The sequence below is a fragment of the Myotis davidii genome, unplaced genomic scaffold (assembly GCF_000327345.1).
Source record: "Myotis davidii unplaced genomic scaffold, ASM32734v1 scaffold167, whole genome shotgun sequence".
NCBI classification, from domain to species: Eukaryota; Metazoa; Chordata; class Mammalia; order Chiroptera; family Vespertilionidae; genus Myotis; species Myotis davidii.
In genome coordinates, this window is record NW_006300048.1 from 2,698,966 (window position 1) to 2,711,208 (window position 12,243).

General features: G+C 57.8%; 1 protein-coding gene and 1 long non-coding RNA gene across 3 annotated transcripts in view; one reads left to right on the forward strand and one right to left on the reverse strand.

Moving 5' to 3' along the window:
• Positions 1–282: 282 nt before the first annotated feature.
• On the reverse strand, positions 283–6,407 carry LOC107185082. Its single transcript, XR_001516003.1, has 2 exons — positions 6,320–6,407; positions 283–915 (listed from the first exon to the last, which is right to left on the reverse strand). It is a non-coding gene; the product is annotated as an uncharacterized LOC107185082 (long non-coding RNA).
• The window catches only part of PTK7 (protein tyrosine kinase 7 (inactive)), a 29,060-nt gene continuing 20,859 nt past the window's right edge, over positions 4,043–12,243 (forward strand). The window contains exons 1-6 of one of the 2 annotated variants that reach the window (XM_015572241.1): positions 4,043–5,128; positions 5,594–5,696; positions 6,072–6,262; positions 6,358–6,508; positions 7,946–8,094; positions 8,334–8,600. In XM_015572241.1, the coding sequence (XP_015427727.1) occupies positions 4,417–5,128; positions 5,594–5,696; positions 6,072–6,262; positions 6,358–6,508; positions 7,946–8,094; positions 8,334–8,600 (1,573 nt within the window). In that variant the 5' untranslated portion in view covers positions 4,043–4,416. The remainder of the gene's footprint in view (positions 5,129–5,593; positions 5,697–6,071; positions 6,263–6,357; positions 6,509–7,945; positions 8,095–8,333; positions 8,601–12,243) is intronic. The other variant, XM_015572240.1, reaches the window with a different exon arrangement.

The following is a 12,243-nucleotide window of genomic DNA, read 5'->3' on the forward strand; positions in this document are numbered from 1 at the left end:
GACGCTGGGGAGACAGAGGGGAACAGAGCTCCTGCTCCGCTCTGGGTCGTGGGGCCAGCTGGGGTTGGTTCTCAGCGACCCTCTGAACCTGATGCTCTGGGCTTCTCTGTGTGTTTGCAGGTGCCTGAGCCACAGGCAGTGTCGGTGCTGGGGTAACGGAGGGGCACGTTCCGGGTGCCCGAACCCGCCGATCCCATCCAGCATTTGTGTTTCTGTCGACCTGGGTAAACGTGGGGGATGACTGGGCCTGGTGTCCATCCGGGGGACTTGTTCCTGCCGTGATTTGTTTCTCCAGAAACTTCCAAATGCCTCAGCCACGGACCTGTGAGTGGCTCCAGAGCCCCTGAAAGTGTGCCGGCTAGACCCCTGAAGGCCACGGGTCTGTGCCACGTGCACGGGTCCCTCGGGGAGGACGAGTGGGCAGGGTACTCCTGGGGCTCTCACTCGGCGCCCCTGGAGTTTCCAGCTGGAGTGGACTTGTGAGGAGGGCTGTCCTCCTGTGGGTGGGGGTCCTGGGGGCCCCTCTGCTGACTGGCGCATTTGTGCCTCTGGTTGAGGGCAGCCTCTCCTGGCCTGTGTCCTGATGCTCCGCCCCAGACAGGGCACAGGAAGTTGGCCAGCCTCTCCCTCAGGGATCTGCATGCCCCACTAGGAGCCACTGAGGCCGGAGCTCTCGGGGGCAGCCAGGCATCAGGAAGTACCTCATGGGGCCCCGGGCCCTGCAGCCAGGACGAGTCCGAGGTGTGGAGGGGTCAGCCACTGTCCTGTGGCCGGCTGGCCTCGTGCGTGGGAGAGGTCACGGTCACTCACTTGATTGCACAGAATCTGCAAAATGCCTGTTCCAGGGCCAACCAGGGTCATCTTGGTATCTCAGCCTGGTGCTAAGGCATCTGTTTAAAGCATGGGGTTTCTTTCCTAAGAGGGACAGAGAGAGGGCAGATAAGATCAGCTGGTCAAGTTGGCAGGTCCTGGGCCTCTGCAGTGTCCTGGGGGCCGGGGTGTTTTCCTCAGGCTCGGAGGACAGCCCGAGACATGGGTCGCTGAGTAGCCCAGATGGATACTTGGACTAAAGCTAAAATTACTTCAGAGCAGAAAAACTTCCTGCTGCTCTCTGCTCTCTATAAAATCATGTTTACACATATGTGTGCGCGCACACGCACACGTATACACACATGGGTGGACTGGGCCTGGAGCCCAGAGAGCAGCAGCGAGGGCAGGCACCAGACCAGATGCGTGCTGGGGGCGGGAGCGGGAGTTGGGCTGCTGCCCACACAGCCCTTTCTCAGGGGGCTGGGGCCAGGGCTCCGGCAGAGTGAGTGTCGGCATATCGATGGCTGTTGGGGAGCCGAGAAAGCCGCTTGGAAAATGTCCTTATTGGGTATTTGCCGCTCCAGCCTCGCTGGGGTCAGCGCCACGTGTGGGCAGCTGGCTCTGCTGCCTGTCATGGCGGGGCGGGGGTGGGGGCTGCTTGCACCCCTACCTTCTCTGTGTGCTCCGCGCTGTGCTATGGGCTTTTGACTGTGTGCATCCACTTAGCCTCACCGTCTGAGTGGTAGGGCCGGGTCCCCATTTCAATGCAAGGGGAGAAGCCGGGCGAAGTTGGCATTGTGAAGGGGTGGAAGGGCTGTTGGGCAGCATCACAGCTGCTACCCTGAGCGAGGCGCCTCAGGGAGCCCATCGCTGTGTGTTCTGTGAGGTCCTGTGTGTAGAAGGCGAGATTCGTAGATGGTGTGGCCGGACCAGGGAAGAGGAGGCGGCTTTGGGAAGCCCATGACCGTGTTCCACCAAAGGTCTTCCCCCGACCACAGCTCGGGGGGCATCCTCAGGCTAGAGGTAGTCCCGGGACAGGAATGTGCTGGTGACTGTACCACCTTGAGGCCGGTACCACCTCATCCCCCAAAGCCTTCCTCCTCCACCGTCATGGCTGTCCTTCATTTCAGCCGAAGCTTCTGAAGAGGTCTTCACTTCCCAGCCCTGCTTTTTCGGGAGCCTGGTGTTTCTGCCCGGGCCCTTGGTCTGCCTCTTAAGTCTCCTGCCTCTTTCCCCCGACAGAACGGCTGACCTCTCCTGAAAGCCGTGTGAGTGGCCAGACCAGGCACACCTCACACTGCCTTCTCAGCACATGTGATGCCACAGCACCGGGCCAGCCTCCTGCACGCGGAGCCTCGTGGCCCAGCTGTGGGCTCAGAGCGGGCCCTGGGGCTTGGAGAAGGCCTGGTGGCTGCTCTCCCTGCCTTTTGTAACATCTAAAGTCTGCCCCAGCCAAGCGCTAACCAGGACCTGCTGTGAGCTGACGTCAGGACAGAGGGCCCCGCGGGGCCGGCTTTGATGTTTCCCAGGCCCTATCGAGGGGGCGCAGGGGGCTCTGAGTGGCAGTCTGGGAATGCAGCATCTCTCACCACAGGCACGGGACAGCCCAGCCCCAGGAGGGGGTACTGGAGGCCGGGCTGGGTCCCCTCTGAGTCAGGCCATTTCTTCTCCCAGCTCAGGTTTCTGTGGCCACTGGTCTGTGGTTCCTGCAGCCCATGGCCCCTTTGCCTGCATCCCACCCATCCAGCTTCTCTGCTGTGGCCGCTCCGGCCCTTCCAGGATCTGGGAGTGGCCCTGGGCCTTGTAGTGGGGGAGCTTTCTCATGTTCTTGAAATGCAAGACCTTGGGCAGGAAGGGTGATCGCGGTAGTAATAACGGCAGCTGCCACTTACCAAGTTGGCTCTGTCCAAGGCACTTCTGCGCCAGGAAAGACACACAAAGTGTGAGGGTCAGGCTTTGAGCTGCACCTGTGTGATTCCAAACCTTAACTAACGCTCCTTCCTCGGCTCCCCTGTGTGGTGAGACTCCGGGCTCCCCACGGTGTCTGGCGTAGCTGCGTGTGGAAGTGGGGGTTCACCTAAGGTCATCTCTCTTTGGCCTTTGACAAGCATCCTGGAGTTCGGGGTCTGTGGTCCCAAGGTTGTGGTGAGTCACGCTCGAAGAGGCCCCAGTGGGCCTTTGTGTCACGAGAGGCGGTCAGGGAGGCTCAGGTGCCCCGTGTTTGCCATCTCTTCCTTTGAGGTCACCTCAGTTCAGCCAGTAGTCAGCTGAGCGCCTTTGTGTGCCTGGCATTTGTCTGCAAGAGGTGTGTCCACCCCTCCCTGGCCGAGGGGAGTGAGAGGATCGTTGTGGGATCAGATACTTCCAGGGTTAGTTTACAGTTCCTGGGCGGGGCTGGGCAAAGTGTGGGGCTCCGTCCTGGTCCTGGCTCTGCCACAATTACCTGTTTGATCTTGGGTAAGCGCCTTTATCTCCCTTGACCTCAGTTTACCCATCTGTACTACAAAGGGGTTGTACCAAGTTGGCCAGCAGAGGGAGGGCCACACTCCCATGCAGTGTTTGGAAGTGAGTGGGGGGTGTTGGGTTGTCAGGGTGCGTGGGGGGGCTTAGCAGGGCCCAGGGAGCCGATTGGTTAAGTTGCAAAAGAGGGTGTGATAGCCCAGCATGGTGGGGATTGTCCCATGTAGAGAGCCAGCAGGACCCCTTTGAGAAGTCATGCGGGTGCTCTGAGCCGTTCCAGCCCCGGGCATCGTGTGGCCCGGCCCCTCTGAGAATGTTGGGGGAAGGAAAGACCAACACCAGGGGCAGCTGCTCACCTGGACCCAGCCCTGTGGGGCCTGAAATCAGCTTCTAGCTGTTCGGGAGGGAATGGGCAGGGCTCACTAGGCTCTTTGTGGGGCCCAGCTTGGCCAGAGGCAGAGCCTGCTGCTTCAGGTAGCAGCCCCAGTGGTCCACTCCCTCTTCCTGGAGGGGCAGCTGTCACCCACCCCGGCTGGTCTTCCCGGCCAGCAGCTTTGGGCCTCTGCAGGGAGCGCACGTGGGCCAGGAACAAAGCGCAGTGTGTTGTTCCTGCTGCTGTAACCATGCCGCCTGCCTGGCCTGCCCTCCGCCTCGCAGACCCATCTGCTGCTCAGCACAGGCTCCTCACTCTTCCCTTTGTTCTCACTGGCCGTGGTTCACCTGGGTGGCAGGGCCCCCCTTCTCTGAGGGGCCCGGGGCCAGCACTGAGCTGTAGCTGTGCAGGAAGGGGAATGGATTCCAGTGAAAGCCTGGACCCACTTGGCTCTGCTCTCAGCTTAGCACGGGAAATCCAGCCTTGGTCACACATGGGTTCTTGGGGGTAGAGTGGGAGTGTGGGGGTGGCCCTGGCATGTCTTTGGGAATAGCCCGAGTTCTAGAGAGTATTGGCTTCTCCTGTGATGGGGCGGGTTCTCCCGGAGAAGCCCCCGGGACACTGGGCTGCGGAGTCCTGTGGGTGAGGTTCAGAGCTCCCTCCCTGACCCGTGGACCCCCAGTCATCCTTGGAAGATGCTCTTTGGATCATGATTTAATTTAAATTTGCTCAGCATCCTGGATGTTGAAGGCAGTGAGGAGGGCTGCCTGCTAATGTCCCTTGTTTCCCAGCCCAGCATCGAGACCTCCTGTGGTCTGGTCCCCAGGTCCGGGGCCCCTTCCTCTGGGTGGCCATTAGCACCCCCACCCCAACCTTGGGCTTCCTCCCTCTCCGGTGCTCTGGAGCCCCTGCCTGCCCACACCGCTCGTCGTGAATCTCGCCGTGGCCTGTGGAATGGCCCTGTGTCCCCCTTCAGCTGGCCTCCCGTGCAGCACCCAGCACAGTTTAAAAGCTCCTCATTGGACCCTTGGGAATTGTGGTCTCATGAGCCTTCCCACCTGCACCCATTGGACGTTGGACGCCGCCTGTGTGCACAGCCCCTTTTCCCTCCTGTGCATAAGGGCGAGGGGGTGACCTGTGTGAGGACAGTGGCCGCCGCTCCTCTTGACCCTGCCTGTCCCTTGTCCCCCTCTGCAGGCGCCCAGGCGGCCATCGTCTTCATCAAGGAGCCGACCTCCCAGGATGCCCTGCAGGGGCGCCGGGCGCTGCTCCGCTGCGAGGTCGAGGCCTCAGGCTCGGTGCACGTGTACTGGCTGCTGGACGGGGCCCCTGTCCAGGACACCGAGCGGCGTTTCGCCCAGGGCAGCAGCCTGAGCTTCGCGGCTGTGGACCGGCTGCAGGACTCGGGAGCCTTCCAGTGCGTGGCTCAGGACAAGGCCACCGGAGAGGAGGCCCGCAGTGCCAACGCCTCCTTCAACATCAAATGTGAGAGCCGGGCTGTGCCCGCCCCCGCCAGGCCCTCAACTCCTGAGCCCTGCAGGACCCTCCTTGCCTTAAGCTTCTCCCATTTCCAGCTGAATAGGGCAGGCCGATGACAGCGGTCAGCTCTTTCTGCTCCATGGACCCGAGAAGATAAAAACTCTAATTTTTCCAAGTCCCCCACCCCCACGCCCCGGTGTCTTGGACCATTGATCTGGTGGACACTTTTACAAATGGCAAGAGCAGTGAGGCAGAGTGGCCAAGTGTCAGGCTTGACCTGCCAGGGACTAGCAGGCGCTGGTCTCCAGTGGCCCGCCTGCAGCCCCAGCCTCAGCATCACAGGGCTTCCTGGCACTGTCCTTTGGCTCAAAGCCTCCGGGCTCCACCGTTTTCTGCTTGTCCTCCCTCCCTCTACCCTCCCACGCTTGCTCTGCTCTGCCCCTCACCGTGCCACCATGGCCTCTGCCGCAGGGATTGAGACTGGCCCTGTGGTCCTGAAGCACCCGGCCTCGGAAGCTGAGATCCAGCCCCAGACCCAGGTCACTCTGCGTTGTCACATTGACGGGCACCCCCGGTAAGGAGCCGACTCTGGGGATGGGGGTGGGGAGGGTTATTCTAGACAGGGGTGTTCCCCCAAATCTCAGACTCGATTCAGATGCATTTCTCTTCATTCTGGAACAACCCCTGCCCCTGCGCTGCTCCACACCAGCCCCTGGTGACCCAAAGGGCATCATGGTGTGCGGAGCGATCCTGGGTTCTGGGAGCTGAGAGACCTGGAATCTCAACATGATTCTGCCCCTAAATTGCTGTGTGCCCTTGGGCTGTGTGCCCAGGCCTGTTTCCCCACTGGCAAATTGAGGGGTCTCGCCCTGACCCTCTGATTCTGTATCCCACCCCCTGGGCCCCCGAATACCCCTGCCTCCCTGTTGCTGACCCCCTCGCCCCACAGGCCCACCTACCAGTGGTTCCGAGATGGGAGCCCCCTCTCCGAGGGTCAGAGCAACCACACGGTCAGCAGCAAGGAGCGGAACCTGAGCCTCCGGCCGGCCGGCCCTGAGCACAGTGGCGTCTACTCCTGCTGCGCCCACAATGCCTTCGGCCAGACCTGCAGCAGCCAGAACTTTACCTTGAGCATTGCTGGTGCGCCTGGGCTGGGGATGGAGAGGTGTGGGGCCGGGATGGGAGGGGCCGACTCACCTGCTGTTCACGTGCTGCCTGTGCCTCTCCCCCCCAAGATGAGAGCTTTGCCAGGGTGGTGCTGGCGCCCCAGGACGTGGTGGTGGCGAGGAACGAAGAGGCAATGTTCCACTGTCAGTTCTCAGCCGAGCCACCCCCGAGCCTGCAGTGGGTCTTTGAGGATGACACCCCCATCACTAACCGCAGCCGGTAAGGGGCCTCCGGAACGGTGGTGCAGGGTGCGTACTGCACAGGGCGTGCTCTAAAAGGGGATGCGGAACGCATCACAGACGTCATGCTTCAGTACATGTGTTACTCCAGAATTCCGGCAGGTGGCAGCACAGTGTCCTGTAGTCACTAAAAGAGTCCAACCAAGGGAAGTCTCGGGAATGAGCGTCTTTTTCTAGTTCCCACAAGGGCAGTGTATGAGCTGAGCTAGCAGTGGCTCTGCTTCGACCCATGTGGGTCTTCCCCATCAGGGGTGGAGACCCAGGGATGGAGGGACACAGGGGACCTGGGTGATCCCAGCCTGGATAGGATGGCAAAGGCACCTTTACACACTCACATACCTACAGGACACACATGCGTGTGTTTTGGAGGAAGCAAACACTTCTAGAAGGTGCTGGGAGAGGCCAGCTCTTTTATAGGGACTTGTGCCCTCACCCAGGCCCCGTGAAAACAGAAAGCACCTTTGTGGTGCCAGGTGTAGCCATGGTTCTTAGGGTGTGGCTCCCCAGGCTAGGGACTTGGATACCACCTGGCTTCAGCCGTGAGCACATCATCAGTTCATCTGGTGTGGCCGAGGGGCTTCTGCTGCTGGACTGGGTGCCTTACTGGCAGCTTATCTTTTAAAAAAAATGTTTTTTTATTGATTTTTTTAAAAAAATATTTTATTGATTTTTTACAGAGAGGAAGGGAGAGAGATAGAGAGCCAGAAACATCTATGAGAGAGAAACATTGACCAGCTGCCTCCTGCACATCTCCCACTGGGGACGTGCCCGCAACCCAGGCACATGCCCCCGACCGGAATCGAACCCGGGACCCTCCAGTCCGCGGGCCGACGCTCTATCCACTGAGCCAAACCGGCTTTGGCTTTATTGATTTTTTACAGCGAGGCAGGGAGAGGGATAGAGAGTTAGAAACATCGATGAGAGAGAAGCTTCGATCAGCTGCATCCTGCACACCCCCCACTGGGGATGTGCCTGCAACCAAGGTACATGCCCTTGACTGGAATCGAACCTGGGACCCTTCAGTCCCCAGGCCAATGCTCTATCCAGTGAGCCAAACCGACTAGGGTGTGGCAGCTTATCCTGACCCCGCAGCAAGGCGGCCCCTCTGTCCTCACAGTTGCACGCTGCCATTGCTCTCTCTCACTTAAACACTGCTGCTTGCATTGCCACTCTGAAAGCCAAGTCTCCTGTAGCTGGAGCACACGCCTGCACATGTACATGAATGGGTACACACATGCACATGTACACACACACACACACACACACACTCACTCACTCACTCACTCACTCACATGATGTGTTGGGAGGAAGGGATGCCCTGTTCCTGGCTGATACCTTCCTACATCTCCAACCATCACCTTGCCCTCTAGAAGGCGGCCTGTGGGCCACTTCTCCAGTCAGCACTCTCTCCCCGCAGCCCGCAAAACCTCCGCAGAGCCACGGTGTTTGCCAACGGGTCCCTACTGCTGACCCAGGTCCGGCCGCGCAATGCCGGGGTGTACCGCTGCATAGGCCAGGGCCAGAGGGGCCCGCCCGTCGTCCTGGAGGCCACACTTCACCTGGCAGGTGGGTCTCAGTCTGGGGTGCTGAGGTGGGGGCTGCCTTCAAAGTGGTTGGCATGTAGAGATTTAGGTTCCTGTTTCCATTCGGAGAACAGCTCGGAGGACAGAGGGAGGACGAGCATGCTGAAGATTATTATGGGGAGAATTTGTGCGGGAAAGGGCCAAAGTTTGCGGTGGGAGAACACCAGGTACCCTAAGACCCACTGTAACAGGGCTGTTTCCCTCCTGTGCACATTCCTACAGAAATTGAAGACATGCCTCCATTTGAACCCCGGGTGTTCACAGCTGGCAGCGAGGAGCGTGTGGCCTGCCTGCCCCCCCAGGGTCTGCCGGAGCCCAGCATGTGGTGGGAGCACGTAGGAGTCCGGCTGCCCACGCATGGCAGAGTCTACCAGAAGGGCCGCGAGCTGGTGTTTGCCAGTATCGCCGAGAGTGATTCCGGTGTCTACACCTGCCACGCAGCCAACCTGGCTGGTCAGCGGCGACAGGATGTCAACATCACCGTGGCCAGTGAGCACCCGTGCCTTGAAGGCGGACGGGAGGTGGAGGGCCCAGGACCGAGGGGCTCTTGGGCTCTGGGTGTGTTGGATAGCTTCGTTGGTGCTCACCCAAGGCCCTCTCAGCTCTGGGCCCTGCAGGCTTGGAAATCACTCAGCTGCTGGGAGGTGATGTTGGAGCCAGGAACGGAGGTTGGGCTGTCACCCCAACCGCCCCACAGAAAAGTGGTCCCCTGGCTCCAGAGGAAAGAGCAATGGAATGGAGTCCTAGAGACCCAGGTCCCATTCTGTCCCCGGTGCATGGAGTAACCATGAGCAGCGAGTCACCCACCTTGCCAGGGCTCAGTCTCCTAATCCATAAAATGGGGCTCATAACTCACCTGCCCTACAAGATGTTCGGAAAGATGCATGAAATAGATGGAAAAATAATTTCCTTTTTGGGAAGGTGATGGTGAACAAACCTTTGTGACAATTATTTTATTTGTTGTTATACTTTCCAGATTTCTACAATGAGCGTAGTACTTATAAAATAAGAGTAGGGAATAGCGTTAACTCTTACCCTGAACAGGCTGAAAGTGCATATGAAAAAGACCGAGATGCCCTTGCTACAGGCATAGAGATTTATTTGTCTACTTTTTCCTTCATATCATGCCTGTTCCAAACCTTTGTGATAGTATAAAAGGATACACAAGACAAACTCTTATGTACATACACATACACACAACCTGCTGCTTCCACTTATTTCTACATCGTTTTAAGTGAGTAAATTTCAAAAATTCAAAAAGATTTTGAATATGGAAAGTACTTCGATAATTTGAAGTTGTCACAACACTAATCCAGTTAAAATACGGAAACTTCAGAGTCCGCTGTCCCGTGCTCAAGTACCTGGTTCAGGGGGAAGCCGCCGCACACAGGTAACGCGTGCAGCACGGAGGGCGCTCAGGACACTCCAGCGGCGTGCAGACACATGCGAGCAGCTGCAGCCAGCCTTTCTCCAGTCTGGGTCTTGGTCATGTTTTTCTCTGGAGGCACTTTTTTTAAAAAACATTTTTATTGATTTCAGAGAGGAAGGGAGAAGGGGAGAGAGGTAGAAACATCCATGATGAGAGAGAATCATTGATAGGCTGCCTCCTGCACGCTCCCTGCGGGAGATTGAGCCCGCAACCCAGGCATGTGCTCTTGCGGGAGATTGAGCCCACAATCCAGGCATGTGCTCTTGATCAGAACTGAACCCAGGACCCTTCAGTCCGCAGGCCGATGCTCTGCCCACTGAGCCAGACCAGTTAGGGCTGGGGCACTTTAGGAAATGCAGCCTTTCCCTAGCTGGTTTGGCTCAGTGGATAGAGTGTCGGCCTGCGGACTGAAGGGTCCCGGGTTCGATTCCGGTCAAGGGCATGTACCTCGGTTGTGGGCACAACCCCAGTAGGGGGCGTGCAGGAGGCAGCTGATCGATGCTTCTCTCTCATTGATGTTTCTAACTCTCTATCCCTCTCCCTTCCTCTCTGTAAAAAATCAATAAAATATATTTTTAAAAAAACAGAAAAAGAAATGCAGCCCTGTCTGGTGTGGCTCAGATGACTGAGCATGTCCCATGCAGCAAGTGGTTGCTGGTTTGATTTCCGGTCAGGGCACATGCCCAGGTGGCCAGCTTGATTCCTAATAGGGGGCAAGAAGAAGGCAGATGATGGATGTTTCTCTCTCTCTCTCTCTCTCTCCCCCCCCTCTCCCTTTCTCAAATCAATAAAATACATTAAAAAAAATGCAGAATCTGGGAGCCTATCCCAGATCTCCTGACCCAGACTGTGGGGGTGGGCCCAGGTGGAGAGTTTAACAGGCGCTGCAGGTGCTGGTAGCATGCGGCAGGTGGGGAGGCCGGCTTTGATCAGCCATTCGGCAGGCACTGCCTGAGCCAGGCCTTGAGTCCTGCGCTGCACTCTGAGGAGGAGGCCTGTGCAGTGAGAAGTGTGTGACACACGCAGGGCTGGGTGAGGTGGGGAGGGTGGAGGCTAGGGTTGGGAGACGGGAGAGCTCCGTGACTGCATTCCGTCAACAGATTTATTGAGTGTGTTCATCGTGCTAGGCACTGTTCCCAGTCCTGGGAATGCAGCAATGAACAAAGCAGACAAAATTCCCCCTCCTGGAGCTCATAGTCTGATAGAAGCAACAAAGCAAACAAGAAAAACAATTGAATGGGCAAATATGTCATTTTAGGCGGCAGTGGAGCCATGAAGAAAAATAAAATAGGGTGACAGAGAGACACGAGGGCCAGGGGGAGTTTAGGGAGAACTCCAGAGGGTGACATTTGAGCTGATACTTAAATTAAGGAGGGAGCCACGTGGATAGGTCCTGAGACAGAAATGGGCTTGAATGTTGGAGGGACAGCAGCAGCCTGCGTGGCTGGAGTTGAATAAGTAAGTGGTGGTGAGTGTGGTTGAGGTTGGGAGATGGAGACTAGGTCACGTGGGGCCATGCAAGAATATAGGCTTGTGCCGGGCCCGTGTGGCTCAGTGGCTGAGCATTGATGCCTGCACCAGGAGGTGGCCGCTTCAACTCCGAGTCAGGCCGTATGCCTGGGTTGCAGGCTTGATCCCCAGTAGGGGGTGTGCAGGGGGCAACCAATTGATGCTTCTATCTCTCCCTCTCCCTTCCTTGCCCTCTAAAGTTAATAAAACATAAAAAAAGAATATAGGCTTGTATTCCAAGTCTATCAGTTATCTATTGCTGCCTAACAGGTGACTCCATAACCAGTGGCTTGAAACAGTAGACATTGTTGCACTTAAGATCCTCTGGACAGGGTTCAACTGGGACGCTCATCAGCCCCAGTGCCGCTGGCTGGGCTCGCTGGCATTGGCAATCAGCGGATGGGTCAGCTGGCGGCTGGCTCACCTGTCTGGCAGGTGGTATTGCACAGGGCATGTCCGTTCTCTTCCCCTCGGGGCTCCGGCAGGCTGGCTCGGGCTTCCTCGCAGGAAGGCTGGGCTCAGAAGGCGCACAGTGTCACTCCCACTGATGGACAAGGCAGGCCACCCAGACTCCAGGAAGTAGGGGAACAGGCAGGGGGGGAAGTGGCAACATGACGGTACAAAGAGACCGAGGGGTGGGAGGGCTGTTTACACCCATCTCTGCAAAGTCTCTCACACCACGTCAGGGCGGGAAGTCCTTGCAGGGTGTCGAGTTGGAGAGTGACATTTTCAAAAGGTCACACTGGCTGTTCTGAGAAGGCTCAGTGTTAGGGACAAGAGTCAAAGCCGGCAGACCAGTTAGATGGCTGTAATTGTCTAGGGGACGGGCCAAAGGGGCTGGAACAGAGGTGGTGGAGGTGAGGTCAAACTCAGCATTTCGGAGCTAAGGTAGAATGGGCTGTGTAGAACAAGCGTGCGGGGGTGGGCGTGGAGAGAAGTCAAGGCTAGTTTTGACTTCTGCAGTTGCTGGAGAGTGGCTGTATTTACTGAGGTGGGGAAACGGGGTTGAGCAGGTTTTGGGGGCAGTCAGGTTTCTTTGCACATCTCAAGTTTGGCTTTGCAAGTCTGAAGTTCATGGGGGGTGGGGGTCAGGCAGTCAGGGTACACGTGTGAGAGTCATCCGCTCATAGGGTGTTGAAGGCCGTGGACTGGATGAGATCATTCAGGGAGTGAGTATGGCTCCAACAGAACAGA